The following is a 26,165-nucleotide window of genomic DNA, read 5'->3' as shown; positions in this document are numbered from 1 at the left end:
CCGCATGGCCCGGCTGGGCGCCCTGCTGGTGGCCGCCGCCCTGGGCGCGCTGCTCAGCTTCGCGCTCCTGGCCGCCGCCATCGGCAGCGACTACTGGTACATCCTGGAGGTGGCGGGCGCCGGCAGCCGCAGCAGCCCCGGACGCACCGAGCGGCTGTCCTCGCACTCGGGGCTCTGGCGCATCTGCGAAGGTAATGTCACCCTGGCCCCCGCTCCGTGCCACCCCGTTCCCTGGACGCACCTCCCCCGCACCCCCGAGTCTGCTCCCCTATCTCTGTCGACCCCCACCCAGGTAATCTCTCTCTCTGGACCCCACCCCCCCGCATCTCTGTCTTTAGCGCCACCCCCCCCCCCAAACTGTGCAGTGACTGTCGGACTGTGGAGGGGCTGGCGGAGGAAGGGACTCGACCTCAAGGCAAGGCCAGGGCCGGGCCAAGACTGGGGGCGTTGGGGTTTGGTACCTGGGGTCCCCAGGGCCCCATCCCTGCCAGGGAGAATGGTGCCTCCCTGGACACCTAGGGGTCGGTGGAGTGAGGAAGGGGTCAGTCTGGGCAGTCATGAAGAGTCCTGGCTGTGAGGTCCTGCATGAACCCGTTTTACAGGCACCTTCTTCCTTTCAAAGAAAGCCTGACTGTAACATACTAATGTGTTGTAAGGTCCCCTGTCTCCGGAGTCAGGGCCTCTATGGGGCGGCGGGGGGCGGGGGGGCATTTGTAAAACAACCATACATGCAGGTATTATTTGCACATTAAAATAAACACAGTGGAAGGTCTGGAGCACTCCCACCCGCCCATGTCAGGTTAGTGTAAACATTGCAAATGGTGGGGTATTTTATAAAAAAAATTTAATGAGCTCAAGTTTGGGGGAAAAAAACAAAAATCTATTGCTGTCCAGTCGATTCCGACTCATAGCAACCCTATAGGGCAGAGTAGAACTGCCCCATAGAGTTTCTAAGGAGTGGCTGGTGGATTTGAACTGCCCACCTTTTTGGTTAGCAGCCGCAGCCCTTAACCACTGGGCCACCGGGGCTCCAAGTTCAGGACAGGTTATGTAAAATGTGGAAAATGCTGCTGGCATTTGAAGCACTAACTACACAAAATGTAACACGTGGGGAGATGGGGCCCAGCCAGTGGTGTGCTGTGGTGTGCTGGCGTGTGCCTAACAACCGGCTCTCCAGAAGAAAGCGGTCCTGATTTGCGGTGTTTGCCGATTTCTATGGTGTAAATATTCCCACCGTGGCAATTTCTGCCTAACCAACTAGCTTGTGAAATTCTGGAAAATTTAACAGTGAGCTCTTGTGAGTCAGGTGAGGGGGTTCCAGCACACCCTTGGCTGGTTTCCAGCCTGGGACACACAGGTGGAAGGGATCCCAAAGTGGGACACAGCCACCCAGGGATGGGGCCCCCTGTGTTCCCTGCCCGTGGAGACTTTCCCACAGCTGCTGGTTCCTATGGGCTGAGAGTCTCCGTCAAAGCTAATAAGTAACAAACCAGCTAAAGCCGACATGGAGAACTTTGCGAGGATCTCATGGTGTCTCCGAGAACCCAAGGGGGCACGGCAATGGGGGTGAGGCCTGGAGCCCCCACAGGACGGGGTCTGAGCCAGGAGGCCACTCTCCTGCGCTCTGCACCACCCTCTCTCTGTGCAGCCTTCTTGCTGGCCTCTCCAGCATGTGGGGAGGTAGTACCCTAAAGTGGTCACCCAGCCCCAAGTTTCTAAGCCCCCCCACAGAGACTGATGGGTATCTGGAGCCTTGACTCCAAGTTCAAGCGAGAGAGAACCTGTGTCCGCGATCCTATGGCTGCTCGGCCCAGTCCACTGGCCGGGGGCGGGGAAGCGCCGTCACACGGGGCTTCCGGGACCCCCTTCTCCAGGAAGTGCTATGTAGGTGGTGGGCACCCCCAGGCATCCCGGCCCACCAGGGGTGCACCATTTCTGCCTTCCAGGACAGAACGGCTGCATCCCCCTCACTGATCCCTTTGCCAGCGAGAGCCTGGACGTGTCCCCCTCCGTGCAGCACCTCATCTGTGAGTCCTGGGGTGGGGCACCTCCTCGTCCTTCCCTCAGTCCAGGCTGGGAGCAGAGTCACCCCTCCCAGCCGCCAGCACAGCTTTTGGCCAACCCTGCGTTTCCCAGGGGGCATTGCCATGCTCTGCACTGACTGATGGTGCCGACTCCCGCCTGTCGCGCCATCTCTGTGCCTCGGTTTCCCTCTCCATGGTCACGGCCCTCCCCTTGTTGTTGGGGGTGGGATACAGCTCTGGAGGCAGCTGGATCGCGTTGGCGCCTCTGCAAACGCCAGGCTCCTCCTGGACTCTCCGGTCTTTGCAAACAGGCCGCTGGCCTACGCGGTGGGCATCCCCCACCCCGGCCAGGGGCTTGGGGGGTGCTGGGGAAGGCTCCTTCACCGTGGTCCCCAGGAGCCTGTGCTGGAGGAGAGGTGGGCACTGGGGGGGCGGTTACCATGGAAACAGGGGTGTGAGGGGGAGTGGGGATGGTCTGGCCAGGATGGCCCGTGTGTCCTGCCAAGTGGAGCACACGTCACTGTCCTCCAGCCTCTCAGAGCTCTAAGCGCTGACCTCAACATCCCTGGGGAGGGCAGGCCCCCTGGCTCCCTGCACGCTGACTCCCTCTCCACTCCCTGGGGAGGGCAGGCCCCCAGACACCCCTGCACAATGACCCCCTCTCTGCTCCCTGGGGACGGCAGGCCCCCAGACTCCCACCTGCATGCTGACCCCCTCTCTGCCCCCTGGGGAGGGCAGGCTCCCCGACCCCCTGCGAGCTGACCCCTCTCCACTCCCGGGGGAGGGCAGGCCCCCAGACACCCCTGCACAATGACCCCCCTCTCTGCTTCCTGGGGAGGGCAGGCCCCCCAGACTCCTACCTGCACACTGACCCCCTCTCTGCTCCCTGGGGAGGGCAGGCCCCCAGACACCCCGGCACACTGACCCCCTCTCCACTCCCTGGGGAGGGCAGGCCCCCGGGCCCCCTGCACACTGACCTCTCGCCGCTCCCTGGGGAGGGCAGGCGCCCGGGCCCCCGGCACACTGACCTCTCGACGCTCCCTGGGGAGGGCAGGCTCCCCGACCCCCTGCGAGCTGACCCCTCTCCGCTCCCTGGGGAGGGCAGGCCCCCGGGCCCCCTGTGAGCTGACCCCTCTCCGCTCCCTGGGGAGGGCAGGCCCCCGGGCCCCCTGAGCTGACCCCTCCCCGCTCCCTGGGGAGGGCAGGTGCCCGGGCCCCCTGAGCTGACCCCTCTCCTGCACCGCGTGGTCATGGTGGTGCTGCCCCTGAGCCTCGTCCTCACGGTGTGCGGCCGGCTCTGCAGCCTGCTCAGCCCCCTGGCCCAGAGCGTCCCTCTGTTGCTCTTCACTGGCTGCTACTTCCTGCTGGGGGGTACGTCTGCTCTGCGGGAGCCGGGGAGCCAGCTCCCCTGGGCCAAGTGCTGCCTCTCCCCACTGCCCAAGGCTCGCTGCTCAGATGGTGCCTTCCACAAGGACCAGACCCAGCATGATGGGGGCTGGGATGATGAGATCCTTGTGTGGTTGCCAGGTAGGGGCCTCCTGTGTCAGCTGGGGGGATGTCCTTCAGGAGGTCTGAGGCAGAAATGGGACGTGGGCTCCCTGGGCTCCAGGGAGAGCCAAGGCCCACATGGGGCCCTTGTGGTGTGAGCAGAGATGGCGGGGTGGGGAGGGCTGAGAGAGGGCCACCCACCTGGTGCCCCAGCCTGGGGGCGGGCTGATTGGGGGTGGGGATGCGGGCTCTGAGTGCCGTTCTGGCTTGGCCAGGCTGGATGGAGGCAGCTGGGGGTCTGGAGAGGGCTCGGCTGGAGGAGAGGAGAGGCGTTCGGGGGCGGGAAGCTGGCGGCTACTCTGAAGGCAGTGACAGACCCCTCTCAGCTGTGGCCCGCAGGGTCCTGGGCACCAGCTACGTGAGCACCGCTTCCTCCAGGAAGCCTGAGAGAGGGGCCCCCCAGCCCAGTGCTGGGTGCAGGCCCTCTCTGCCTAAACCCAAAGACCAACTTCATTGGATTTGGCTTCACGTCCTTCCCAAAATTAAATCCATAACTTCTGTGTCTCCCTGACTGGCGCTAGGCTGGCTGCTGCCTGAGTCCTCCCGCTCCCCTCCCCTCCAACTCCCTCCTCCTCCCTCCTCCCTGCCCTCCAGCGTGCTGGCGGGCTGTGTGCAATGGGGCTGTCTTGGTCGTCTAGTGCTGCTGTAACAGAAATACCACGAGTGGGCGGCTTTAACAAACAGAAATTTATTCTCTCACTGTTTAGGAGGCTAGAAGTCCGACTTCAGGGCTCTAGGGGAAGGCTTTCTCTCTCTGTCGGCTCTGGAGGAAGGTACTTGTCTCTTTGCGCTTCTGCTCCTGGGCGATCTTCACGTGTCTGGGCATCTCTGCTCCCCCATCTCTGCTCTGCTCGCTTGTTCAATTTCTTTTATATCTCAAAAAAGATTGACTCAAGATACACCCCACACTAATCAAGTCTCATTAGCATAACAGAGACAACTCATTCCCAAACGAGATCATAACCACAGGTAAAGACGTAGGATTTACACAACACATATTTTGTGGGGACACAATTCAATCCATAACGGGCTTTGTGGGTGCAGGCCCCTGGGTTTGAGAACTCAGTCAAATCCTCCTTAAAGCTCCATCCTCCAGGCCTCAGAGCTGACCACAGTCAGTGTCCCCTCCACCGGCCCCCACCTCCCCACGCCCCCCGGGTAAGGAGGTCTCAGAAAGCCCAGGCTGAGGACCAGTTGGGGCTAGCCGGGAAAGAGATGCGGTGAGCTCGGGGCAGGAGCTTCCGAGGCCGTGTCTGCAGGGCCCCTCGGCCAGGATAGCCGCCCCCAGCAGGCATGGAGAGGTCCCCTGGCCCTCTCTCCCCAGGTGCCCTGACCCTGGCAGGCATCAGCGTCTACATCAGCTACTCGCACCTGGCCTTCGCGGAGCCAGCCCACCAGTACGGGGCCCACCATGTGCAGGCCGTGTGCATCAGCTTCGGCTGGTCCTCCGCCCTAGCCTGGGGCTCCTGTGCAGCTGAGACCCTCAGCGGAGCCCTCCTGCTGGTGGCCACCCGCGTCCTCAGCCTGAGCCAGCGGCCTGGCGGCCCCCACTCCGTGGTCATCTAAGTCGGATGTGGCAGGAGAGCAGCGCAGTCTCTCTGTGTCTCCTAGGATCAGAGCCCCAGGACTAAGGAGCAGCTGGAGGAAGGCTGGGGGTCCCACCTGTCATCTGCTTGTCATCCTGGCTGGGAAGGGGGTCCTGGGGGTGGGCGAGGGGCTGGGGAAGCGCCAGGGTGGCACTGGGGCATCCAGGCTCGTCCTTGGGAAAGCCAGATGTTTGGGGCTCCCCTGACCCCACTTACACCTTCTAGGGACTGTTTTATTTTTTCCCGTACGAAAATTTATACATACATTGTTATGTGAATCTAATTGCTCTCCCCATACTGTGACAGCACACTCCTCCTTTCCACCCCTGATTCCCCATGTCCATTCAACCAGCTCCTAACCCTCTCTGCCTTCCCATCTCAGCTCCGGACAGAAGCTGCCCGTTTAGTCTCTTGTATCTACTTGAGCTAAGAGGCACACTCCTCACAAGTATCACTTTATGTCCCACAGTCCAGTCCAATCCCTGTCTGAAGAGTTGGCCTCGGAAATTGTTTTAGTTCCGGGCTGATAGAGAATCCAGGGGCCATGCTTTCTGGGGTACCTCCAGTCTCAGTCAGACCATTAAGTCTGGTCTTCTTACTAGAATTTGAGTTCTGCACCCCACCTTTCTCCTGCTCCATCAGGGACTCTCTGTTGTGTTCCCTGTCAGGGCGGTCACTGGTGATAGCCGGGCACCATCTAGTTCTTCTGGTCTCAGGCTGATGAAGTCTCTGGTTTATGTGGCCCTGTCTGTCTCTTGGGCTAACAGGGACCGACTGTTTTAACCTTCTCTTAGAGACAAGCGAAGTGAACCCAGAGAGAGGAACAGCGGCCGAGGTCATGGGGGCTGTATGCTTAGAGTGGGGGTGGGGTGCCCCAAGTTCCTGGTGCCAGCAGTGGCATGCACCCCCACAACAGTCCTGGTGTACCACTGCAGCTCCCATTCCAGGGGCCCTGGGACAGGCAGAGAAGCCCCCACACTTGGGGAGGGAGAGGGGTCGAGAGAGAAGTAGGTGTCATTGGTTAAATATCCCCAGTGCTGGGTGCTGTGCGCTCATCCACTCATCCAGTCCCCAACAACCCTGCATGACAGTGACCATCCACCTGCTTTACAGAGGGGGAGACTGAGGTCCAGAGCGGTGGAGGACCTGCCTGGATCACCCAGGAGCCAATGGCAGAGTCAGGTGCCCGTGAGGGTCATGTGACTCCCAAGCCTCCGTCTGTCCTGGGAGGGCAGGGGGAGCCCAGTGGGCCGGATGGCCTTGGTCCCTCCCACGTCTCAGACCTGGGGGTTGGTTTAAGCTGAGTACTTCGGGCGGACAGAACAGGCCTTCAGGCCTCCGTCCCTATGCTGGTTCGGGCACTGCTCTTGCTGATTGATTGGGACTGAGACACGGCCCTTTCCCGTCTGCAGCATTTTGGGAATATCTGTGGTTGCCAGGGGCCCGTGGGCCCCCCTGAACAATCCTGAGAAGGGGGGAAGTGTGCAGTGGTGGGAGGGGGCACTATTTGTCTGCTCGTGAGTGGCCAGGATGAAGGGGCTTCTTGGCCAGGAGGGACTGGTGCCGCCCCAGGTGGCAGGGGGGGCCGGAAACAAGGCTCCGGGTCAGTGTGGCTGCAGGTTTATTGGACAGAATTGTGAGGCCCAGGCGGGGTGGGGGGCAGCCTGCAGCCCCAACCCGAGTCCTGAGGCTGGTGTAAGGGCAAGACCCAGAGAATATGTGGGAGCTGAGTCATCTGGGCCTGGAAGGTCTGGGGCAGGCTCAGCTTCTGCAGCTGGGAAGCTGGGGTGGCTCCAGAGGGTCCGCAGGGAACTGGGCAGCACTGGAAGCCCCCGACAGCCCCATTCGGGGTGAGGGCCTCCCTGAGTCTGCGATGCGAGGGACGATGGCAGCCTCTGGGCTTAGTCTTCCTCCCTCCTCCACCTCCCTTTGTTGCTTCCAAGGTTACAGGAAGCTCCTGGGGCACAGGGCGCTGGCACTGTTGGCGCCCACTGGGGGGATCAGTAGGGGGCTTCACTTCCTCCTCTTGTTCTAGCATTTACCATTTCATGTAGGAACCACTGAGCCAATTTGTCCTTAAATAAATCAACTTGTGCTGTGTGTGGTATAACCCTTTTTTTTTTCTCTTAACCTATTTGTCAAAATAGGTAACACATGCCCATGTTATACAAACAGTGCATCCAGGGAAATTCTATGAAAGACAACAAGCCCGCGTCTCCTTTCCATCGAGCAGAGCCATGGGAGGACAGCTCCGTGTTCCCCTCCAGGGGCTGGCTTTGTGGGCAGGTCCCTTAGTCGGTAAGGAAGGTTCCCGAACCTGAGTGACTATAACTTGCCTTCTCCTTCCTCTTGGCCCCATGGCATTCACTGGGGAGGTGTCTCCTGGCTGAACAGGGCTTTGCTGGGGCGCTGAGGTTATGCATTTAACCCTAGGCCTCCTGAACTGCAGGTGGACTTTGGGGATAGGATGCCAGAACAGACACACTGGGGAGCTGCTTGGGTCTTCAGAATTCCCTGGGTGGGGGGCACGTGGTGCTTGCTCATTCTGTTCTTCTAGAGACTGTCAGGACGTGGAGCTAACTGTCCAAGGACGCTGTTGGGAGGGATAAGAGCTTGAGCTGGAAAGTCATGGACGGTCAGGGCCATATGCAAGCTGATGATGAGGAAGCAGAGGTACAGAGAGCAACAATCAGGGGAGACAGGTTGGACCCACAGGGACCAGGGGCCCCTGAGAGAGCTGGGAGAGCCTCAACTCTTCAATCTCCTACTTTCATCCCTGGGGAATCCCGCTGCAGTAACTTTCTGTCCTTGGATGTCGCTCCGACTGCACATTGTGTTCTCAGTCACCATCCTTGACTTACAGGAGATTGAGTGGGGCCTCTGTTCCTTGCAGACAGATGGTAAGCCCTGACTGTAATGCCCCTGCCTTCCACCATAGAGTGTTCTTCCTCCTCCTCTGTTCCCTCAAAGCCCTTTCTTCAGCGATGGTCCAGCTATGTCCTCCTTCCTGGTCACTTCAGCCCCTTCTCCATCCTCCCTCTGGCACATTTATCTGCACATTTCTGGGGGCCAGCTCTAGTTACTTATCTTCTTCTGTATACATTATGCATATACATTGTTGTTAGATGCCATCAAGTCAGTTCCAACTCATAGCGACCCTAATACAATAGAGGAAACACTGCCCAGTCCTGCGCCGTCCTCACAATCATTGTTATGCTTGAGCCCATTGTTGCAACCACTGTGTCAATCCATCTCGTTGAGGGTCTTCCTCTTTTTCGCTGACTCTCTACTCTGCCAAGCATGATGTCCTTCTCCAGGGACTGGTCCCTCCTGATAACATGTTCAAAGTATGTGAGACGAAGTCTTGCCATCCTCTTGTCTAAGGAGCATTCTGGCTGTACTTCTTCCAAATCAGATTTGTTTGTTCTTCTGGCAGTCTATGGTATATTCAGTATTCTTTGCCAGCACTATGATTCAAAGGCATCAACTCTTCTTTTGTCTTCCTTATTCATTATCCAGTTTTCGCATGCATATGAGGCGACTGAAAATATCATGTCTTGCATCAGGTATACCTTCGTCCTCAAAATGACAACTTTGCTTTTTAACACTTTAAAGAAGTCTTTTGCAGCAGATTTACCCAATGCAATACGTCGTTTGATTTCTTGACTTCTGCTTCCATGGGCGTCGATTGTGGATCCAAGTAAAATGAAATCCTTGACAACTTCAGTATTTTCTCCATTTATCATGATTTTGCTTATTGATCCAGTTATGAGGATCTTTGTTTTCTTTATGTTGAGGTGTAATCCATACTGAAGGCTATAGTCTTGAATCTTCATCAGTAAGTGCTTCAAGTCCTCTTTGCTTTCAGCAAGCAAGGTTGTGTCATCTGCATATTGCAGACTGTTAATGAGTCTTCCTCCAATCCTGATGTCATGTTCTTCTTCATACAGTTCAGCGTCTCAGATTATTTGCTCAGCATACAGATTGAATAAGTATGGTGAAAGGCTACAACCCTGATGCACACCTTTTCTGATTTTAAACCACTCAGTATTCTCTTGTTCTGTTCAAATGACTGCCTCTTGGTACAGGTTCCTCATAAGCACAATTAAATGTTATGGAATTCTCATTCTTTGCAATGTTATCCATAATTTGTTATGATTCACACATCAAATGCCTTTGCATAGTCAACAAAACATAGGTAAACATCTTTCTGGTATTCTCTGCCTTCAGCCAGGACCATCCGACACCAGCAATGATATTCTTCGTTCCACATCTTCTGAATCTGGCTTGAACTTCTGACAGTTCCCTGTCGATATATTGCTGTAAAAGTTTTTGAATTATCTTCATCAAAATTTTACTTGCATGTGATATTAATGATATTGTTCAATAATTTCCGAATTCAGTTGGCTCACCTTTGTTTGGAATGGGCACATATATGGATCTCTTCCAATCGGATGGCTAGGGAGCTGTCTTCCAAATTTCTCAGCATAGATGAGTGAGTGCTTCTAGCATTGCATCCATTTGTTGAAATATCTCAATTGGTATTCCATCAATTCCTGGAGCCTTGTTTTTCTGCCAATGTCTTCAGTGCAACTTGGACTTCTTCCTTCAGTACCATTGGTTCTTGGTCATATGCCACCTCCTGAAATGGCTGAATGTTGACCAATTCTTTTTGGTACAGTGACTCTGTGCATGCCTTCCATCTTCTTTTGATGCTTCCTGCGTTGTTCACTATTATGCCCATAGAATCCTTCAATATTGCAACTCAAGGCTTGAATTTCTTCTTCAGTTCTTCCAGCTTGAGAAATGCCAAGCATGTTCTTCCCTTTTGGTTTATATATATGTATACACACACACAGAGACATAAATATTTACATACATACATATATATATATATATATATATATATATCTCCAGAATGAAATATTTAAAAACATTAAGAATGGTTATTCTTGGTTGATAAATATACAAGCAATTCCTATTTTCCTCTTTATTCTTTTTATATTGTCCAAAATTATCCATGTTTCCTCCTTTTTGTTCTTTATGAGTTTCATCAGAGGGTTATTGATTTTATTAATCTTTTAAAACTGCCACCTTTTGGCTTTATCTAAATAATTTCTTCTGACTTATCTTTTCACTAATTCTCTCTATAGCTATTCTCTTCTGCTATTAAACCTATCCACTGAGTTCTTAATTTCAGCTCTAGAATTTCCACGTGGTCTTAAAGTTTCAATCTCTCTGCCAAATTTCTTGATCTTGTCTTGTAATTCCTTGAATATTTTATTTTAAAGTCCATATCTAATAACTTCCTTATCTTGATCCTCTGGGGGTCTGTTTCTCTTGTCTGTTTTGTCTCTTGATTTCAGCCACATCTTGTTCCATCCTATGCCTGGCTATTTCTGATTGAGTGGGAACTTCACATATTAAAAAAACTGTAGAGAAAATTGGAGGCACTGGGTGGTGTCATCTTTCTCCAGAGAGGACTCACCTTGGCTTCTGGCAAGCTGCTAGACCAGACACACTAGCAATTCCAGATCACCTGAAGCAGGGGTTATGGTGATTCATATCTGGACTTCACTTTTCATAAGGGATGATCTATTTCCAGTTTCTCTTACTCCTAGTGGGTATCCCTTCAGGGCCCCAACCTGAAGGCTCAGGGTGGGGGGGCATTACCAGGGCCCTTTGGTAAGCTCTGAACTTCAGTTTCTGTCTCCTCAGCACTGTGTGTCTGTCAAAAGCTTTGCTCAGCTGCTCAGCCTCTCAGCAGCTGCTTTCAGAATCCAGCAGATGCCTAGAGGAAAAGTGGCCCCAATGCCAGACCCAACTCTAGGTTCCTCTCTTTTCCTGGATCTTGGCCTTACAACGCATTCCTGCCCTGCAGGTTCTCCAGTACCTCCAAACAGAACTTTACAAATATGTATTCTGTCCGGCTTTTCTTGTTGATCTCAGGAGGGGGTCGCCCTAACCACTGAGTCTGCCTAAATTACAAGAGATGCTAAAAATGAGGTCTAGCCCAAAATTGTCTACAATGAATACATATTGCTTTATAAGTAGAAAATATTTATTTTTTAAAAAGGAAAAAATATATTGGATGACTACAGATAGAGTCCAGACCCCTTATCTCGGCAGTTAAAGCCCTTCGTGACAAACCCTGATGTCCATTTCTAATTTCCTCTCCCTGCCTCCTGGGAAGCTCTGGTTTGTATGTGACCTTGAGCAACAGCTTAGGGTGGCTTCCTCTTTACAATGGGAGTGAAAGACCTGCCCTGGCTGTGTCCTGGATTCTGGTGATGAGGGCCTGGATGGTGTCCTATTTCTCTGTGTCCTTGGGCATTGGCATGGATTGAATTGTGTCCCCCAAAAAGATATGCTGAAGCCTTAATCTCTGGTACCTGTGAATGTGACCTTGTCTGGAAATAAGGTCTTTGCAGATGTTATCAGTTAACATGAGGTCATCCTGGAGTCAGTGGGTCCTAATCCAATGAGCGCTGTCCTCATAGAAGAGGAGAAGTGACATACAAACACACAGGGAGGACGGCCACGTGACGATGGAGATTGGAGTGTTGCAGCTACAAGCCAAGGAATACCAGGGGATTGCGAGCCTTCACCAGAAGCTAGGGAGAGATTCTCCCTCTCAGAAGGAATCAACATGGCCGACACCCTGATCTCAGACTCCCAGCCTCCAGAACTGTGAGAATAAATTTGTTGTTTTTATGTGTATTTCAATACTTTTGTTTTCATTTTATACGCTCAGGGCTTTTGTTGGTTGTTGTTGAGTTGTTTCTGACTCATGGCAACTCTGTGTTTGCAGAGTAGAACTGCTCCATACGGTTTTCAAGACTGACTTCAGAAGATCACCAGGCCTTTCTTCCTAAGTACCTCTGGGTGGTTCAAACTGCCAACCTTTCAGCTAGCAGTTGAGCGCTTAACAGTTTCTGACACTCAGAGACTCCTTAATTTCTGTTGTTTTACCCACCCCGCCATGTGGCACTTGTTACAGCAGCACCAGTAAGCCAGTGTAGCCACCCCGCTGGTACCAGGAGGGGTCATTCAGGGTTCACTGACCGAGTGGGGGGAGGGCTTCACCCCAGTGTCATGAAAAGTGAGGGGGCCGATGCAAGACAGGCGGATTATGGGGTGTTGTTTCACTGCCTCTCTTTGCGTACCTCTGCTCCCCCTCCCATCCCAGCCAGGACATGGTGTCTCTGGCCACCCTGTCCTCAGGGCCCCAGCTGCCTCAGCACGAACTCCCACTTCCTCAGTGCCAGCTCGGTGTCCTGCGCTGAGACGTCGCGGTGCCACACGGCACGCACAGAGCGCTCTGTCCAGGGGAACAGCAGCACGCTCACCACCTGGCCCATCTGCTTCTCCTCTTCGGCACTCACGGCCCGCAGGTGCTGGCACAGCTCCTCGGGCGACAGCCCCACCACCCGCACCACCACCATGTTGGTCTCCACGGTGCTGGGATCCACAGAGCAGATAGGGGAGGCCAGCTCCCGGAGTCCTAGGTGCAGGTCCTGCAGTGAGCGGAGCCCGGCCAGGATCCAGCCCTGCCCCCACCGCCCAGCCTGTTCTCCAGGGAAGGCAGAGGGGCCGCCTGAGGCCTCTGGAGTCATGGCCTCTGCCATGTCTTAGCTGTGTGATCTTGGACTACTTAGTCAATTAACCTCTCTGGGCCTTGGTTTCCTCCTCTGTAAAGTGGGGGAGCCAGGGGCTGTTGTGAGGGCTCAATGGACATAAAGACCCCAGTCAGAGGCCACACTCGGCTGGTTCTGCTCAGAATAACAGTTCCTGGCATCGCTTGGTGCTTACTTTTGCCAGGCAGAGCACTGAGCTCCGATACAGCGCTTCGGCTCACCACATCCCACCCCTGGCGGCTCCGCAGCCAGCCTCCACTGTCTAGGGGCTGAGGGTGCAGAGCTGCTGGGGGCTGAGGTCCTGCTGCAGCACCCCACCCCCAGGCTCTCCCCAGGCCCAGGTCAGAGGCAGCTGGGGGAAGTGGGCGGGGCCCTGTCCAGGCACCTGTGGCGAATCGCTGTGCGTTCTGGTGGTCCTGCAGCAGCACCTCCTCTGCGTTGGCCAGACCCACCAGGGCGGCAGCAGCCAGCACCCCCGCCTGGTGCATCCCGCCGCCCAGGGCTTTCCGGAGGCGCCAGGCTTCTTTGATAAAGTCTTTGGGCCCCCCAACCAGGGCCCCCACTGGTGCCCCCAAGCCCTGGGAGGAAGAGAGGAGAGGCCTGCCTGCCTGCCCACTGGGTGTGCATCCTGCCCTTGGGGGTGACGGTAGAAGGGGCCAGGTGAGGGGGTGGAAGGGGCCAGGTGAGGGAGATGGAAGGGGCCAGGTGAGGGGGTGGAAGGGGCCAGGTGAGGGGGTGGAAGGAGCCAGGTGAGGGAGAGGAAGGGGCCAGGGGAGGGAGATGGAAGGGGCCAGGTGAGGGAGATGGAAGGGGCCAGGAGAGGGAGAAGAAGGGGACAGGTGAGGGGGTGGAAGGGGCCAGGTGAGGGGGTGGAAGGGGCCAAATGAAGGGGTAGAAGTGGCCAGGTGAGGGGCAGCTTGTGTGGCCCCGCCTGGGAAGGAGTTAAAGGGGGCCCAAGTCCAGTGGCTGCCAGGACAGGGGCTCTGGCACCCCCACCCCACCCATTCTGGGAGGCGCCCAGCATTCTCCTCACCTTGGAGAAAGAGAGGGAGACAGAGTCACAGTGCTCCACGATGCGGGCAGGGGGCACGCGCAGGGCCAATGCTGCGTTCATCAGCCGGGCCCCGTCCAGGTGAACTCGGACGCCGTAGTTCCGGGCCAGGGCGTGCACCTGGGGGTCAGATGCAGGGGACGTCAGAGGGGAGGCACGGGGGGAGGGCGGCGTCTCCAGAGCGCAGGGCTTTGTCCCTTAAGGAGTCGTAAGGCGCCTGGAGTCAGGAGACCTTAGGGTGGCCAGCTCTGGCCCTTGGTGACCTGGAGCAGTGGCCGGGTGCCGCCCAAGCCTCAGTGTTGCCGTCTGTGGAATGGGGCTGACGATAAGCACTCTCACTGGTGTACGCTGAGCACTCTCTGCGAGCACTGTGCACGCGCATCAGTGCTTTCTCTCACTTAGCTTCACCGCAGCCCTGAGGGAGGTAGTTCCTCCCACTGGACAGTGAGCACACCAGGTGGCTTGCCCAGGTTCTCGGCGGTCAGCAGCAGAGCTGACAACGGCAGCCCCCCAGGCACACACGCAGGTGGTGAGGATGGGGGCACTGGAGCATCGTGATGTCTCAGCCTGTGCTAGCTCTAAAGAGCCTTACCCCATAGCACGGGGGTGGGTGGGGGGCAGTCCCTGATGCTGCTCTGGGACTCGGCTCCCGGGAGAGGGTCTCTGTCTGCTCTTTGGGAAGAGTGCAGGGACTAACTGGTCGCTGTGGGGTTGATTACAGAGGAGAACTGCTCCATAGGGTTTTCTGGGCTGCAATCTAGGTTAGCAGTCAAGGGCAAACCATTTGCCCCACCCAGGGGCCTAAAATGGGGTGAGAGTTTCCTCTGCATCCTCAGCCTGAGACCACCCAGGCATCGCTCCCACAGCAGTTCCAGCCACTGCTGAGCACCCATGGTGTGGATGGGATCCCAGGACAGGGCTCAGGGAGACAGGAAGCCAGGAACAGGCTGGCGATGGGAGCACCGTTGGGGGGTGGGGGGTGGCTACCTGGCGTAGGTAGTCGAGGGGGAGGACCCGGCCCCCTGAGCTGCTGTGGGTATTCTCCAGGCAAATGAGCTCACAGACGGGGTGGTAGGGGTTCCCCAGGCCCTGTGTGAGCACCCTCTCCAGCTCCACCAGGTCCAGCGTGCCGTGGGGCAGGTCTGGGAGGGGGTGGGAGTGCACCCCTGCGATCTGCAGGTATGGAGGGGACGAAGGGTCAGGACCAAGGTCTAGGAGCACCTCCTTCCAGAGTGGGGGTCCTCTGGAATTAGGAGGCAGCCCCTCGAAGGTAAATTCTAGAGTCCTGGGCCTGCCCCTCCCAGCCCCGGGCCTTGGAGCCTTTCCCTTGCTGTGCATCAGCATCTGGGCACAGGCATCCCAGCTAGCGAGGGGAGAGACGGGGTCACCTCCTCATCGGCCTCAGCTTTCTCCTGAGCTGTTGCAGTCTGGCTGCCATCCCGTGTACCACTAGGGGGCAGCAGGGAGCCAAGCGCCAGTCTCTGTGGGCCCGGGATGCCCAGGTCCAGCCCAAGCTGCTGCTGCCCTCGGGTGGCCAGTCTGGGAACCAGCTCTCCTCCCACCTCCCTGCAGAAGCCACCAGCCAGGTTCTCTCGGGCTCTCCCTTCCTCCCCTCTGCAGGTGCCAACCCGGTCCCCGCAAGGTAGGTTCCCACCAGAAGCGCTGAGGGCCCCAGGTGAGGGTGCCTGGTCCTTACCTGAGCTGCCCCGCCCTGCTCATAGACATGGAGGTGGCTCTCTTGCCCAAGGAGGAGCTGGGAGCCCCGGCGCCGGCAGTGACCCATCACTGAGATAAACGGGGGAGGGCAGGTCTTGGCACCAAGTCTGATGGGGTCCACTTGCCCCAGCCTGCTCAGCCTCCGCCAGGCTGAGCCCCAGGGCCGCAAAAGGAGCCCCTGGTTGGTGCAAACGGTGAATGCACTCAGCTGCCAGCCAAAAGGTTGGAGGTTGGAGCCCACCCAGGGGCACCTCAGAAGAAAAGCCTAGCAATCTACTTCTGAATAACCAGCCATTGACAACCCTACGGAGCACAGTTCTGCTCTGACACACATGGGGTTGCCATGAGTCAGAATCGCCATGAATCAGAGTCGATTTGACGAAAGCTGGTATCTGGTAGACACAGATCTGCGGCCACACACAGCCTGCACACCTGTGTCCCGTGGCCCCGCAGAAGTCAGCCAAGGTGCTGATGCTCAGCTGGTGGCAGGCGCCCAGGGCACCTGCCTCGTCAGAACCTGCAGAAAGTGGCTCCCACAGACTAAGAAACCCGGGGAGAGTATAATAAAGGGACAACTCACACGGTGTGGGCGGGGTGTGGAGAACCCTCGAGGGACAGTGCGGACCCCTGGCCTGAAGGGGGCCGGGGAGAGGAAGGTGTTCCAGGAAGCTGGAGACGGGGCTGTGTGGAGAGGGTCACCTGGCGCTGGCCGGGACCTGGCTCCCATCCCTTCCCCCATCTCCTGCTAAAGCTCCGTACAGCCACCCAAAGGATATTGCCCAGCAGTGTGGGGGCCCCGGACGCAGAGGGAAGGAGCGTGGGAGGGATCTGGAGGCAAAGGCAAGTGGCAGTGCTCACCAGAGATGAGATTGGCCATGGTGTTCGTGGGCACAAACAGGGTTTGCTCCACGCCGAGCAGCTCCGAGACCTTTTCCTGAAGCTCTGAGGGGAGAAAGGGGTGGCAGGAGGATGGGGCCCATCAACAACAACGCCCAGGCACCAGCTCACCCTCCCGAGCACTTTCCAAAGTGCTTCCCTGGCGTTACTTCTCAACAGGCAGGAGCCTGCGGGAGCAGGCACTGTTGGGGCCAGGGCCCTTGCATGCCCAGTGAGCAGGACTGGAGCCCGAGTCTCGGTTATCACATATCCCGGGCTGGAGCCCCTCAGTCAGCCCTTGTGCCTTGGTGCCCCACCTCCTCCTGGGCCTTGGTTCCCCCATTGAAACTCCCGTGGTCTGAACTCCCACCTCCCACCAGACTCACACCTGTCCCACTTCCTTTCCCATCAGCCACTCACAGGTGGGGCCTTGCGGTTTCTCTGCTGACTTCCTCTCCCACAGTATGGGCAGAACGGAGGAGAGGAAGCTCCGGGGAAGGGGCAAGACCCCCAGGAAGGGGAGACTCTGGGGGGCTGTGGGAGGGGACCAGGGTTGCACTGCAGGGGGAGACTGAAAGGTGGGGCTCTTCCCCCCAAGTGAAAGCCGGCTGCGGCTCCCCTTTGTCTGGGACATCGACTCAGTACCCAAGCTGTACCACCAGGCCTCTGCCTCCCCTTCCAGGGACACGGGTGCCTGCCCTGCCCCCGACACACCACCACTTTGGCCCACCCACGTCCTAGACACCCTTCCCACCGCTGTGCTTCTGCCTCTGCAGTCACCTCCTCCCGGTGTGCCAGCCCTCCCGTGCCTGCTCTGGGGACGTCATCCTTTAAGAGGGCTCCTCTGGAAGCCCCCCTCACTGTGACTGCAGCCCCCTCCCCCAGTTCCCAGGCACTCCCTGCTCATGTCAACGCCAGCGTCCCCCCCGCCGGATGGCAGCGACCTGTTTTGGAATCAAGCTGCCGTGGGCTCGGCACCTGGAAAGTTCCAGGTAATCGCAGGTGTCTGCTGGAGGTGGTGTCAGCTCCAACCACTCCCTGACCCCACACACGGGCCGTCGGGCTCAGGTGGAGACCCCATGGCTTGTCCCTGGGTGTGTGGGGGTTGTACACACCCCAGCAATCACAGTGGCTCACTATGGTGACAGCTCTCAACCCGGGGTGGGGTAGAGGGTCACAGGATCTTGTAAACATGCCCTAGGTCATTAGAGCCCCCTCCTCAGAGGGGCAACCCTGGAGAAACTCCTGTTCTAGATGGGGTTTCCGTTTGTCTTGTGGGAAGGCGGGGGCAGGAGAATGGCTATGGGTTCGAATCCTGGTGTTGCCATCTACTGGGTGTGGGACCAGGAGGGAGTCCCTCAGCACCTCAGAGCCTCCTCTGTAAGATGGGATGGTAACACCCATCTCATCGGAGGGCTGAGTGACACTTCATGTGCACACAAATCGCCCGTTGATCCTGCTAAAATGCAGATTCTGGCTCAGCAGCCTTGCGTGGGGCCGGCGAATCTGCATTTTTAACAGGCTCCCAGGTGCCGGGCCATACTTTGAGCCTTAAGGTGCTCGCCAAATGCCAGCTGAGCCCCCAGCCTTGCATTCCGGGCCACCCCTCCCGCCGGCACCACGGACAGCGCTCTGGGGTCGCCTCGACGACCCCCGCCCCCAGCTTGCACGCTGGGCTCACCGCGGACGGTGGGGTCCTCGCCGTAGTCGTCGTCCCCCACGACGGCCTCGGCCATGGCGCGCCTCATGGCCGGCCCGGGCCTGGTCACCGTGTCGCTGCGTAGGTCAACCACGTGGGCAGGGACCCCCGCCCGGCCGCCGGACCCCCGCGCCCAGGGGGCCCCGTGCCTCCGGGCCGCGGCCCGGGCCAGTCCGCGGAGCATGGCAAGGCAGTGCCTGTCCTCCCACCCCGGCGGGGGCTGAGGACGCCTGCCAGCGAGGGCTGAGGGAGCGGCCGGGTCGGCGCAGCCAGACTTTCTGACCCAGGGGGCAGCAGTCTTCGGCGCGGCGGGAGCGCTCCGCCCCTCCGCGGCATGCTGGGAGTTGTAGTCCAGGCTTAGCCGCGAAGGGTACCGCGGGAGCCCGCGATGCTGGAGCGAGAAGGTACAGGAAGGAAAACTGAGCGCGGAGCGCGGGCCGGGCAAGCTTAAAGAGCAGAGCTTACGTGGTTCTTACCCTGTACCAGGCACTGCCCCCGGCGATTTACAAGGGTTAACTCACCTAAGCTTCCCAGGTACTATTGTTGTGCCTGTTTTGCAGGTGGAGAAACCGGGCGCGCAGAGGCTGAGGAACCGGCTTCGGGTCACTGGGCTAGGAAGAGGGCGGGCGGAGTTTTGAACCCAGGGGCCTGTCCCCAGAGTCCAGCTCAGAACCACTGTGCTATGCTGCCGCCAAAAAGTAGCTCCCCATCATTTCCTTCTTCCATCAAGCCGATCAGTGTGGATTTGTTGCGCACCTCTGTACGCAAGCATCGTGTAGGTGCCCGGCAGGGGGACCCCCGGATCGCAGCAACTCCAGACCCCTCATAGGGCATAATCGGAGGCAGAATTAGACAGGCAGGAGGGAGCCCCTCCCGTGCCCGCTGTCCTCAAAGGATGGGCTGCTTTGGTGGAGAGGCAGCGGGCAGCAGTGTAGGGCACCCGCCCGCCTGCTACTAGATTGGAAGCTATATCCCCCACGCAGGGGCCGATTAACCAGTGAACACAATACGCAGGGCTTAATTGTGCTTACTTACTAATTTGTGGGAGCCCTGGGGGCGCAGTGGTTAAGAGCTGAGGCTGCTAACCAAAAGGTCGGCAGTTTGAATCCACCCCACTCCAGTTCTGCTCCATCCTAGAGGGTCCCTATGAGTCGGAATCCCCTGGAGGGCAATGGGTTTGGTTTGTTTGGTGTTTTGGATTTGGACTAATCTGTAGTGCACAATTTGACATGGTTGCATGTCAAAGATGTGGTGAAAAACAGGTGAAGTTGTGCACTACAGATGAGCAAATTCTCACCAGTAAACCCGTGGTAACTTGCTTATTGGGTAATTCATCCCTGCCCCCACTTACCAGCTGTGTCGCCTAGGACAAGCCACCTAACCTCTCTGTGCCTGTTTCCTCAGCTGCAAAATGGGCTGTTGTTGAGGGTTCGGTGAGTATTGTGTTTCGAGTGTAGCCTGGCTCTAGGTAAGCATCACCCACGAGTGTTCACTCTCCTATTGTTCTGTTATCACTGTACTGGGCACGGCCTGGAGCCCCCAAGGCCCGGGGCGAGGTGCTGCTGCCGTGGGGGGCACCCTGACTCAGCCTGAACTTGGCCTCCTGTGAGGTGATCTTCCTCGGAGCACCCGGCCCTGCTCAGTGGTGCCCCCTCCTGGGGCTGTGGCCACAGATGTGGGGGCACATCGCGTGGGGAAGTTGAGAGGGGCCGCAGCTCCCCGGAGGCTGCGTGGCTCCTGTAACCACCACCCCCACCCCTGCAGTGAAAAGAATGCTCATCCCTCCACAGACACAAGCTCCTGCTCCATGCCAGCTCTGGGTGGGGTGGGGGACCAGGGGAGAGCAAGAGCAGACAGCCCTGGGCTCAGAGCTCAGGTCCCAGGAGTGGGGGTCAGGCCCCTAGTCCTCACACAGACAATGGGGGGATGTCAGTGCCAGGGAGGCTGTGACAGGCCTGGTCTCCTAATCACAGCGGGCCTCCTAGAGGAGGCAGGGACTCACTGAGCTCTGCAGATGGAGCAGGGCGGAGGGGCAGCAGGAGGGAGGTCCCGGGTAGGAGGGAGCTGGTGGATGTGAGGCCCTGACGGGAAGCTGGCCTGGCTGCAGAATGAGCAGCCTAGATGTAGCCCACAGCGCATCCAGGGTTGTGGGACCCCATGGGGCGCCCCCACTCTGCCTTTCCTGCGTGGTGGGGCCATTCTGAGAGGCAGGAATTGGAGGTCCCTGTGGGGTCCACAGCCCCAGGGCCCCCATCTAAAGGAAGGGCTCAGCGCGCTGAGGGGGCTCTCTGGCCCTGACTCATCACCTCCACTGAATCCAGGCCCCGCAAAACAAGCTGTTAGCTCGCTGCTGCCCCAGCCCTTCTGCTGCGAAGTGGGGGGCAGGACGGAAGCCCTCTTGTAAGGGAGGAGGTGATGGGCTGGGCCTCGGGCTGGGGGCAGCGGATGAGAGCGCTCAGGGGAGCAGGGGGGAAGGGGGCAGCAGACAGGTCCCCCAGATGGGTCCCCCGGCGCCCCTCAGAATGGCCCCTTGTTTGCAGGCACTTCACGGTTTGCAAAGCCCTCCACTCTCAGGCTCCCTGTTCACCCTCACAGTGACCTTGGGTAGGAGGTGGCAAGGAGATTAGGGTAACCCGAGCACTCATCCGCAGTGACACAGCCAGTCACCAAACCAGCCTGTTCCCATCCGAGCAGGGCTGTTCCCCAGGGGAAGTGGCTTTTCCTGGAGAGGCTGAGGCAGAACAGGCTTCTCCTGCCAGGTGGCTACTTATCCCCACCCACCTACTCCCTAGGGCACCTGGGCCAGCCTGCCTGCCCCAGGGGTGGCCAGCAGAATGTGGAGGACGCAGGAAGGGTGGTCAGGCAGGGAGAAGGGTGGCGGGCCCTCTCCGGTGCAGCGAGGTGTGTTCTGAGGCCTTGTCGTGGGGGAGACCCTCTGACCAATGGCTAGGCCTCCGGGAAGTTGTGTGGCCTCACGTGTGTGTCTGTATGTGTATACATGTGTATGCTCAATATGTGTGTACATATGTATACGCACATGTACGTACGTATATACCAATGTGTGTTTGTATATGTGTGTGTGCATGTGTCTCTGTGTGTGTGTCTCCCTCTGCCTGCATCTGCGATCTGAGCTGTCCTGTTGTAAACTGGGGACAGGCCACGGCCCCAGGCTGTGAGAAGGCCGCTGTGGAGCTGGCAGTACTGGTGCCCTCCCCACCACTGCCTCCATCCCCCAGGTGGCCCTTGCACGCCTTCTCTGTAGGCTCGTCTGGAATTCTTCTCAAAAGAAGACCCCAGCTCCCTCACCAGTTGCCATCACCGGCGGTCATGGGGTCCAGTCCTCTGCCTCCCTCTGGGCCCACCCTAGCCCACCACCCAGCTTCTTCCTCCCCTGCCCATGCCAGGCCCCCAGGCTCTTGCCTGGACCTGGCAGCAGCCTCCTCCTGGTGCCCCATCCTCCAGGGTGGGCCCTGCAGTCCAGCCTCGTGGCTGCATGCTGGCTGCACGCTGCCGTCAGCCTGCGCTGCTCGCTCCACTTCTGAGCTCACATCTTCGTTAGGGTCAAGTCTGGCCTCCTTGATGAGGCTCTGGGCTCAGGGGTCCAGCCCCCTGCCCCCCCAGCCTCCTCCTCACCCCGTACTCCAGCCTGACTCAGCGGCTGTTCTCCAAAGGCCCTGTCCTCCCTCTCACCCCTGGGTCTTTGCAGCTGCCATTCTCCTGCCTGGAGGCCCCTAACCATCAGCATATTTTCCTGGTTACCACCTTCTCAGTCTCCAGGCCTCAGCTGAGATGCTGCTTCCTCTGGGAAGTCCCCCTGGCCCTCCTTCTGGGGCACCAGTAGCCCCTCTTTTTCCTATAACCCTGTGGTCACGGCAGTGGGCTGCTCTCTTGTCCTTTGCGATGTCCTGTGTGCCAAGCCAGTGTGTGACCTGCAGTCGGCACTCGGTGAACACCAGCAGCAGAACGGGAGGGAGGGACACATAGTCCGTCTCCCCCGCCCCCGGACCCCAGGACCCCCGGACGCTGTCGTGTGAGGCAGGGAACGACGAGGGAGCTCTGAGCATGGAAGCGCCCAGGGCCCCCGTGCGGGAGGTAGCCAGGAGTGGACAAGGAGCCAGGAGAACAGGTATGAGTCCTGCCTCAGTCTCTCTGCAGGCCGGGTCTCAGGGTCCTCCAGGTAGCCACCTCCCTGGCCTATGCCCACCTGAGGCCTTCCTGAGATAGGTATCTGCGGCCCCACCCCCGGCGGTCAGAGGATACTGGGCAGGCTGGAGGGGGCAGCAGGACCGGAGTCCCGGGGTGGGCTGTGGCATGGCACCCCTCCAGGCCCAGGCTCTGGGGCGTGTGCAGCGCATGCTGAGCTCAGTGTGGATTCCTGTAATGCTGTGCTGGCAGGAAGTGAGCCTGGGGAGGCCGGCTGCTGGGAACCCGGGCTGGCCCCACCGAGATAAAGGGAGGCAGCAGATTGGAGCTGCAGATAGCTGCTGTGCCTGGTAAACAGGGGGGGGGAAACGGCCTTTCCATCCAGCCCCTGGCCCCCAGCCCGTGGGACCTATACGGCGCTGGCCGGGCGCTGACCCTATGGCCCCGCAGGCCACCCCGGGAAGGGGCGAAGGGCGGGGCTCTGGCCTGGCTGGCACTGTGGGGTCATGCACTTGGCCCATGTCGGGGCTGCCCCATGTCAAGGGCACGGGTGCTGTGGGGAGGGAGGAAGGGGGAGTGAGCAGAGGGGAAGAAGTCTTCTGACAGTAGGTCAGAGCCTTTGACTGCTTCAGAACTATCTCCAGGAACCCAGATGGGATCTGTTGGGAGGGTGGGAGACCAGGAGAGAAAGGGCGGGGGGCTCCAGCTTTTACGGTGATTATTTGCTTTTCATTAGGGTTTTGCCACTACCTATGTATCCCTTAGGGGCTCTGGTGGCGCAGTGATTAAGTGCTTGGCTGCTAACCGAAGGTCAGCGGTTTGAACCTACCAGCCACTCTGCAAGAGAAAGATGTGGCAGGTCTGCTTCTGTAAAGATTACAGCCTTGGAAACCTTATGGGGCAGCTCTACCCTGCCCTACAGGGTCGATATGAGTCAGGATAGACTGGATGTCAGTGGATTTGTTCGGTTTTTTTGTATCCCTTAAGGAGCCCTTGTGGCACATGGGTTAAGCACTCGGCTGCTAACCCAAAGGTTGGCGGTTCCAACCCACCAGCCGCTCCGTGGGAGAAAGATGTGGCAGTCTGTTTCCATAAAGATGACAGCCTTGGAAACCCTATGGGGCAGTTCTCTGTACTACAGGGTCGCTATGAGTCAGAATAGAACAGACTCAATGGCGGTGGGTTTTATGTAGCCCTTAAGGAGGCCTGGTGGCACGTGGATTAAGCGCTCAGCTGCTGTCTCAGTTATGTAGTGCTGCTGTAACAGAAGTACTGCAGGTGGAGGCTCTAACAAACGTGTCCTCTCACAGTTTGGGAGGCTAGAAGTCCGAGTTCAGGGCACCGGCTTTAGAGGAAGGCTTTCTCTGTTGGCTCTGAGGGAAGGTCCTGATCTCCTTCCAACATCTGTGGGCCCAGTGTTCGTTGGATCTCCACGGATCTCCACATCTCTTGGCATCTCTTTCCCCGTGTCTACTAGTTAGCTTCCTTGTTTAATCTCTTTTATGTCTCAAAAGAGATTGACTCAAGATACACCCTAATCTTGCCTTGTTAACATAACAAACATAACCCATTCACAAATGGGATTATAACCACAGGCAGAGGTTAGCATTTACAACACACGTTTTGGGGGAACACAATGCAATCCATAACAGCTGCTAACCGAAAGGTAGGCAGTTCAAACCCACCCAGTGGCTCCGTGGGAGAAAGACCTGGTGATCTGCTTCCGTAAAGATTACAGCCAAGAAGACCCTCTGGGGCAGTTCTACTCTGGCACACGTGGGGTCACGAGGAGTCTGAATTCACCGCAGACCAAGGGCGCCTGACGACGGCAACAAGACAACACGTATCTCTTAATTGTGGGTACTGTTCCTTGTCTTTGAACTTTGTATAAATGGAATCAAACTGCGTGCTGTTATGTCTGGCTTCTTATGTTTTGGCGACATTACTGCTCCCGAGATTCACGCCCGTCGTGGCTGTAGCTCATCTCTCGTCTTTGTCACTGCTGTATTGTAGTCTGCTGCCCTCCATTTTGCTGCCTTAGGAACACTGCGGTTGCTTTTAGATTTGACGTTTGCAGACAAGGCTGCTGTGGGCCCTCTTATTCATATTTCCTGGGGCACACGTGCGTGTGTTTCTGTAGGGCATGTGCCTGGGGGAGAATTGCTGAGTCATAAGATGTATTTATGGTCAGCTTTACTAAATACAGTCATGTGTCAGAGATAGCGTCGCAATGAGTCGGAATTGACTCGATGGCAATGGGTTTGCTTTGGGGTTTTAATGAGCGCCTTTTTTAATGTTTTAGCTATTTGAATTACTCTTTTGTGAAGAGCCTATTCAAGTCTTTTGCCTCCCCCCCATTCCCCCCTGTTTGAGTTGTCTTTTTCTCGTTGATTTGTCAGAGTTCTTTACATATGCTGCATGCTCATCCTTGTAGGTTATGCGTTGCAAACTTTTTTCCCCCTTTCTGTGGCTTATCTTTTCACTTTTATGGAATGTCTGAGACATTAAAATTTCTTCATTCTATGTAGTCAAATTTATCATTTTCTTACTTTATGATCAGTGTCTTGTTTAAGAACTCCTTCCTTACCTCAAGGTCATGAATGTATTCCCTTATATTCTCTCACCAACATGGATTGACACAGCGGCTTCAACAATGGGCTTAAACATACCTCGTATTGTGAGGATGGTGCAGGACTGGGCAACATTTCCTTCTGTTCTACATATGGGGTCGCTGTGAGTCAGAGCTGACTTGACGGCACGTAACAACAACAGTGTATTATCTTCAAAAGTTTTGAAGTCTTGCCTTTCACGCTTAGGTTTATATTTGTTGATTGATTATTTCCCTGGACCACCCAGAAGCTTCACCCCATTGGGCAAGGGGAGCGATACAGGGTGGAGGGAGCACGGCTTTGGTGTCTGGCTGGTCACTTCTTCTGGCTTTAGTTTCTAGCCCTCTGAAATGAAGCCTCACGGCGGCTGGCTCTGACCCTGGCTGCAGGGCTCAGGGTGGGCGATCCAAGGTGTCCTGTCCTGAGGAAGGAGCAGTTAAGGTGGAGCTGGGGAAGGTCTTGGCTGGAAGCAAAAAGGAGGATGGCTGGGGAAGCAAGCCGCACCATCACTCAGGGAATAAAAGGTGCTGTTCACCATGGACTTGTGAGCAGCCCCAACGCACAGCGACCCCACACGCAACAGAACAAAACGGTGGTGCCTGGTCCTGCACCATCCCCATGCTGGGTTGCGGATCGGACGGTTGTGATCCACAGGGTTTTCATTGGCTGATTTTTGGAAGTAGGTTGCCAGGCCTTTCTTTCTAGTCTGTCTTAGTCTGGAAGCTCCAATGAAACCAGTTCAGCATCACAGCAGCATGCAAGCCTCCACCGACGGATGTGCGGTGGCTGCGCATGAGGTGCGTTAGCTGGAACCGAACCCCAGTCTCCAGAGTGGAAGGCGAGAATTCTACCACTGAGGGCAAGCTTTGCAGTCACAAAGATGTGAAAGCGTTGCTCCGTCACTGGCTGTGTGGCCTCAGGCAAGCCTTGCAATGCCCCTCACCCAGTCTCAGAGTCCTCCTTGGTGACCGGGAGGATTCAGTCTCCAGAGGGACAGTGCCCTAGTGCAGCATAGACGCTCGCCCTCCCCCACCTCTTCCCCCGCCGCAAAGCGGGAGCCCCCTTCTCCCCCAGCACTGCCCTCCACCCCCTAAAGGCCCGCTCGGGGGGAGGCAGGCCACAGACCTGAGCTGCCTCCTCCGGGACCCTCCCCAGACTGTGCAAGGTTGGGGAGTGCTCAGCCTCCTGGGACTGGAGGTGCTGGGGCCGGGATCCGACCCCTCCCCCAAGGCACCAAGACGTCGTAGTCCTAAGGGAGCTGTAGGTCTACAGGGCT

The 26,165-nt window shown here is 57.4% G+C and overlaps 2 protein-coding genes across 2 annotated transcripts; one reads left to right on the top strand and one right to left on the bottom strand.

Annotated features, from left to right (window-relative positions):
- The first annotated feature begins 4 nt into the window (after positions 1–4).
- TMEM235 (transmembrane protein 235) lies at positions 5–5,138 on the top strand. The gene is made up of 4 exons (XM_012554979.1): positions 5–191; positions 1,947–2,028; positions 3,259–3,395; positions 4,897–5,138. Exons 1-4 carry the CDS (start codon positions 5–7, stop codon positions 5,136–5,138), a joined length of 648 nt encoding a protein of 215 aa, XP_012410433.1.
- Positions 5,139–11,984: 6,846 nt separating this feature from the next.
- On the bottom strand, positions 11,985–18,379 carry LOC101347411 (probable low-specificity L-threonine aldolase 2). The gene is made up of 7 exons (XM_023729130.1): positions 18,120–18,379; positions 16,421–16,504; positions 15,543–15,631; positions 14,834–15,019; positions 13,829–13,966; positions 13,181–13,373; positions 11,985–12,662 (listed from the first exon to the last, which is right to left on the bottom strand). Exons 1-7 carry the CDS (start codon positions 18,319–18,321, stop codon positions 12,379–12,381), a joined length of 1,176 nt encoding a protein of 391 aa, XP_023584898.1. The 5' UTR covers positions 18,322–18,379; the 3' UTR covers positions 11,985–12,378.
- Positions 18,380–26,165: the final 7,786 nt, after the last annotated feature.

The sequence above is a fragment of the Trichechus manatus genome, unplaced genomic scaffold (assembly GCF_000243295.1).
Source record: "Trichechus manatus latirostris isolate Lorelei unplaced genomic scaffold, TriManLat1.0 scaffold00028, whole genome shotgun sequence".
NCBI lineage: Eukaryota > Metazoa > Chordata > Mammalia > Sirenia > Trichechidae > Trichechus > Trichechus manatus.
The sequence above is the reverse complement of the archived record's forward strand: the minus strand, read 5'-3'. Positions and strand labels throughout refer to the sequence as shown.

Bases quoted from the DNA above. Each gene is read 5' to 3' on its own strand.
- LOC101347411 (XM_023729130.1), bottom strand. From the start codon at position 18,321: ATGCTCCGCGGACTGGCCCGGGCCGCGGCCCGGAGGCACGGGGCCCCC. The intron at 15,020-15,542 runs GTAAGGACCAGG...CCATACCTGCAG, and splicing joins AGCAGGGCGGGGCAGCTCAG to ATCGCAGGGGTGCACTCCCA. The intron at 13,967-14,833 runs GTAGCCACCCCC...TCTGACCCCCAG, and splicing joins CCCTCGACTACCTACGCCAG to GTGCACGCCCTGGCCCGGAA.
- TMEM235 (XM_012554979.1), top strand. From the start codon at position 5: ATGGCCCGGCTGGGCGCCCTGCTGGTGGCCGCCGCCCTGGGCGCGCTG. The intron at 192-1,946 runs GTAATGTCACCC...TCTGCCTTCCAG, and splicing joins GCTCTGGCGCATCTGCGAAG to GACAGAACGGCTGCATCCCC. The intron at 2,029-3,258 runs TGAGTCCTGGGG...GCTGACCCCTCT, and splicing joins TCCGTGCAGCACCTCATCTG to CCTGCACCGCGTGGTCATGG.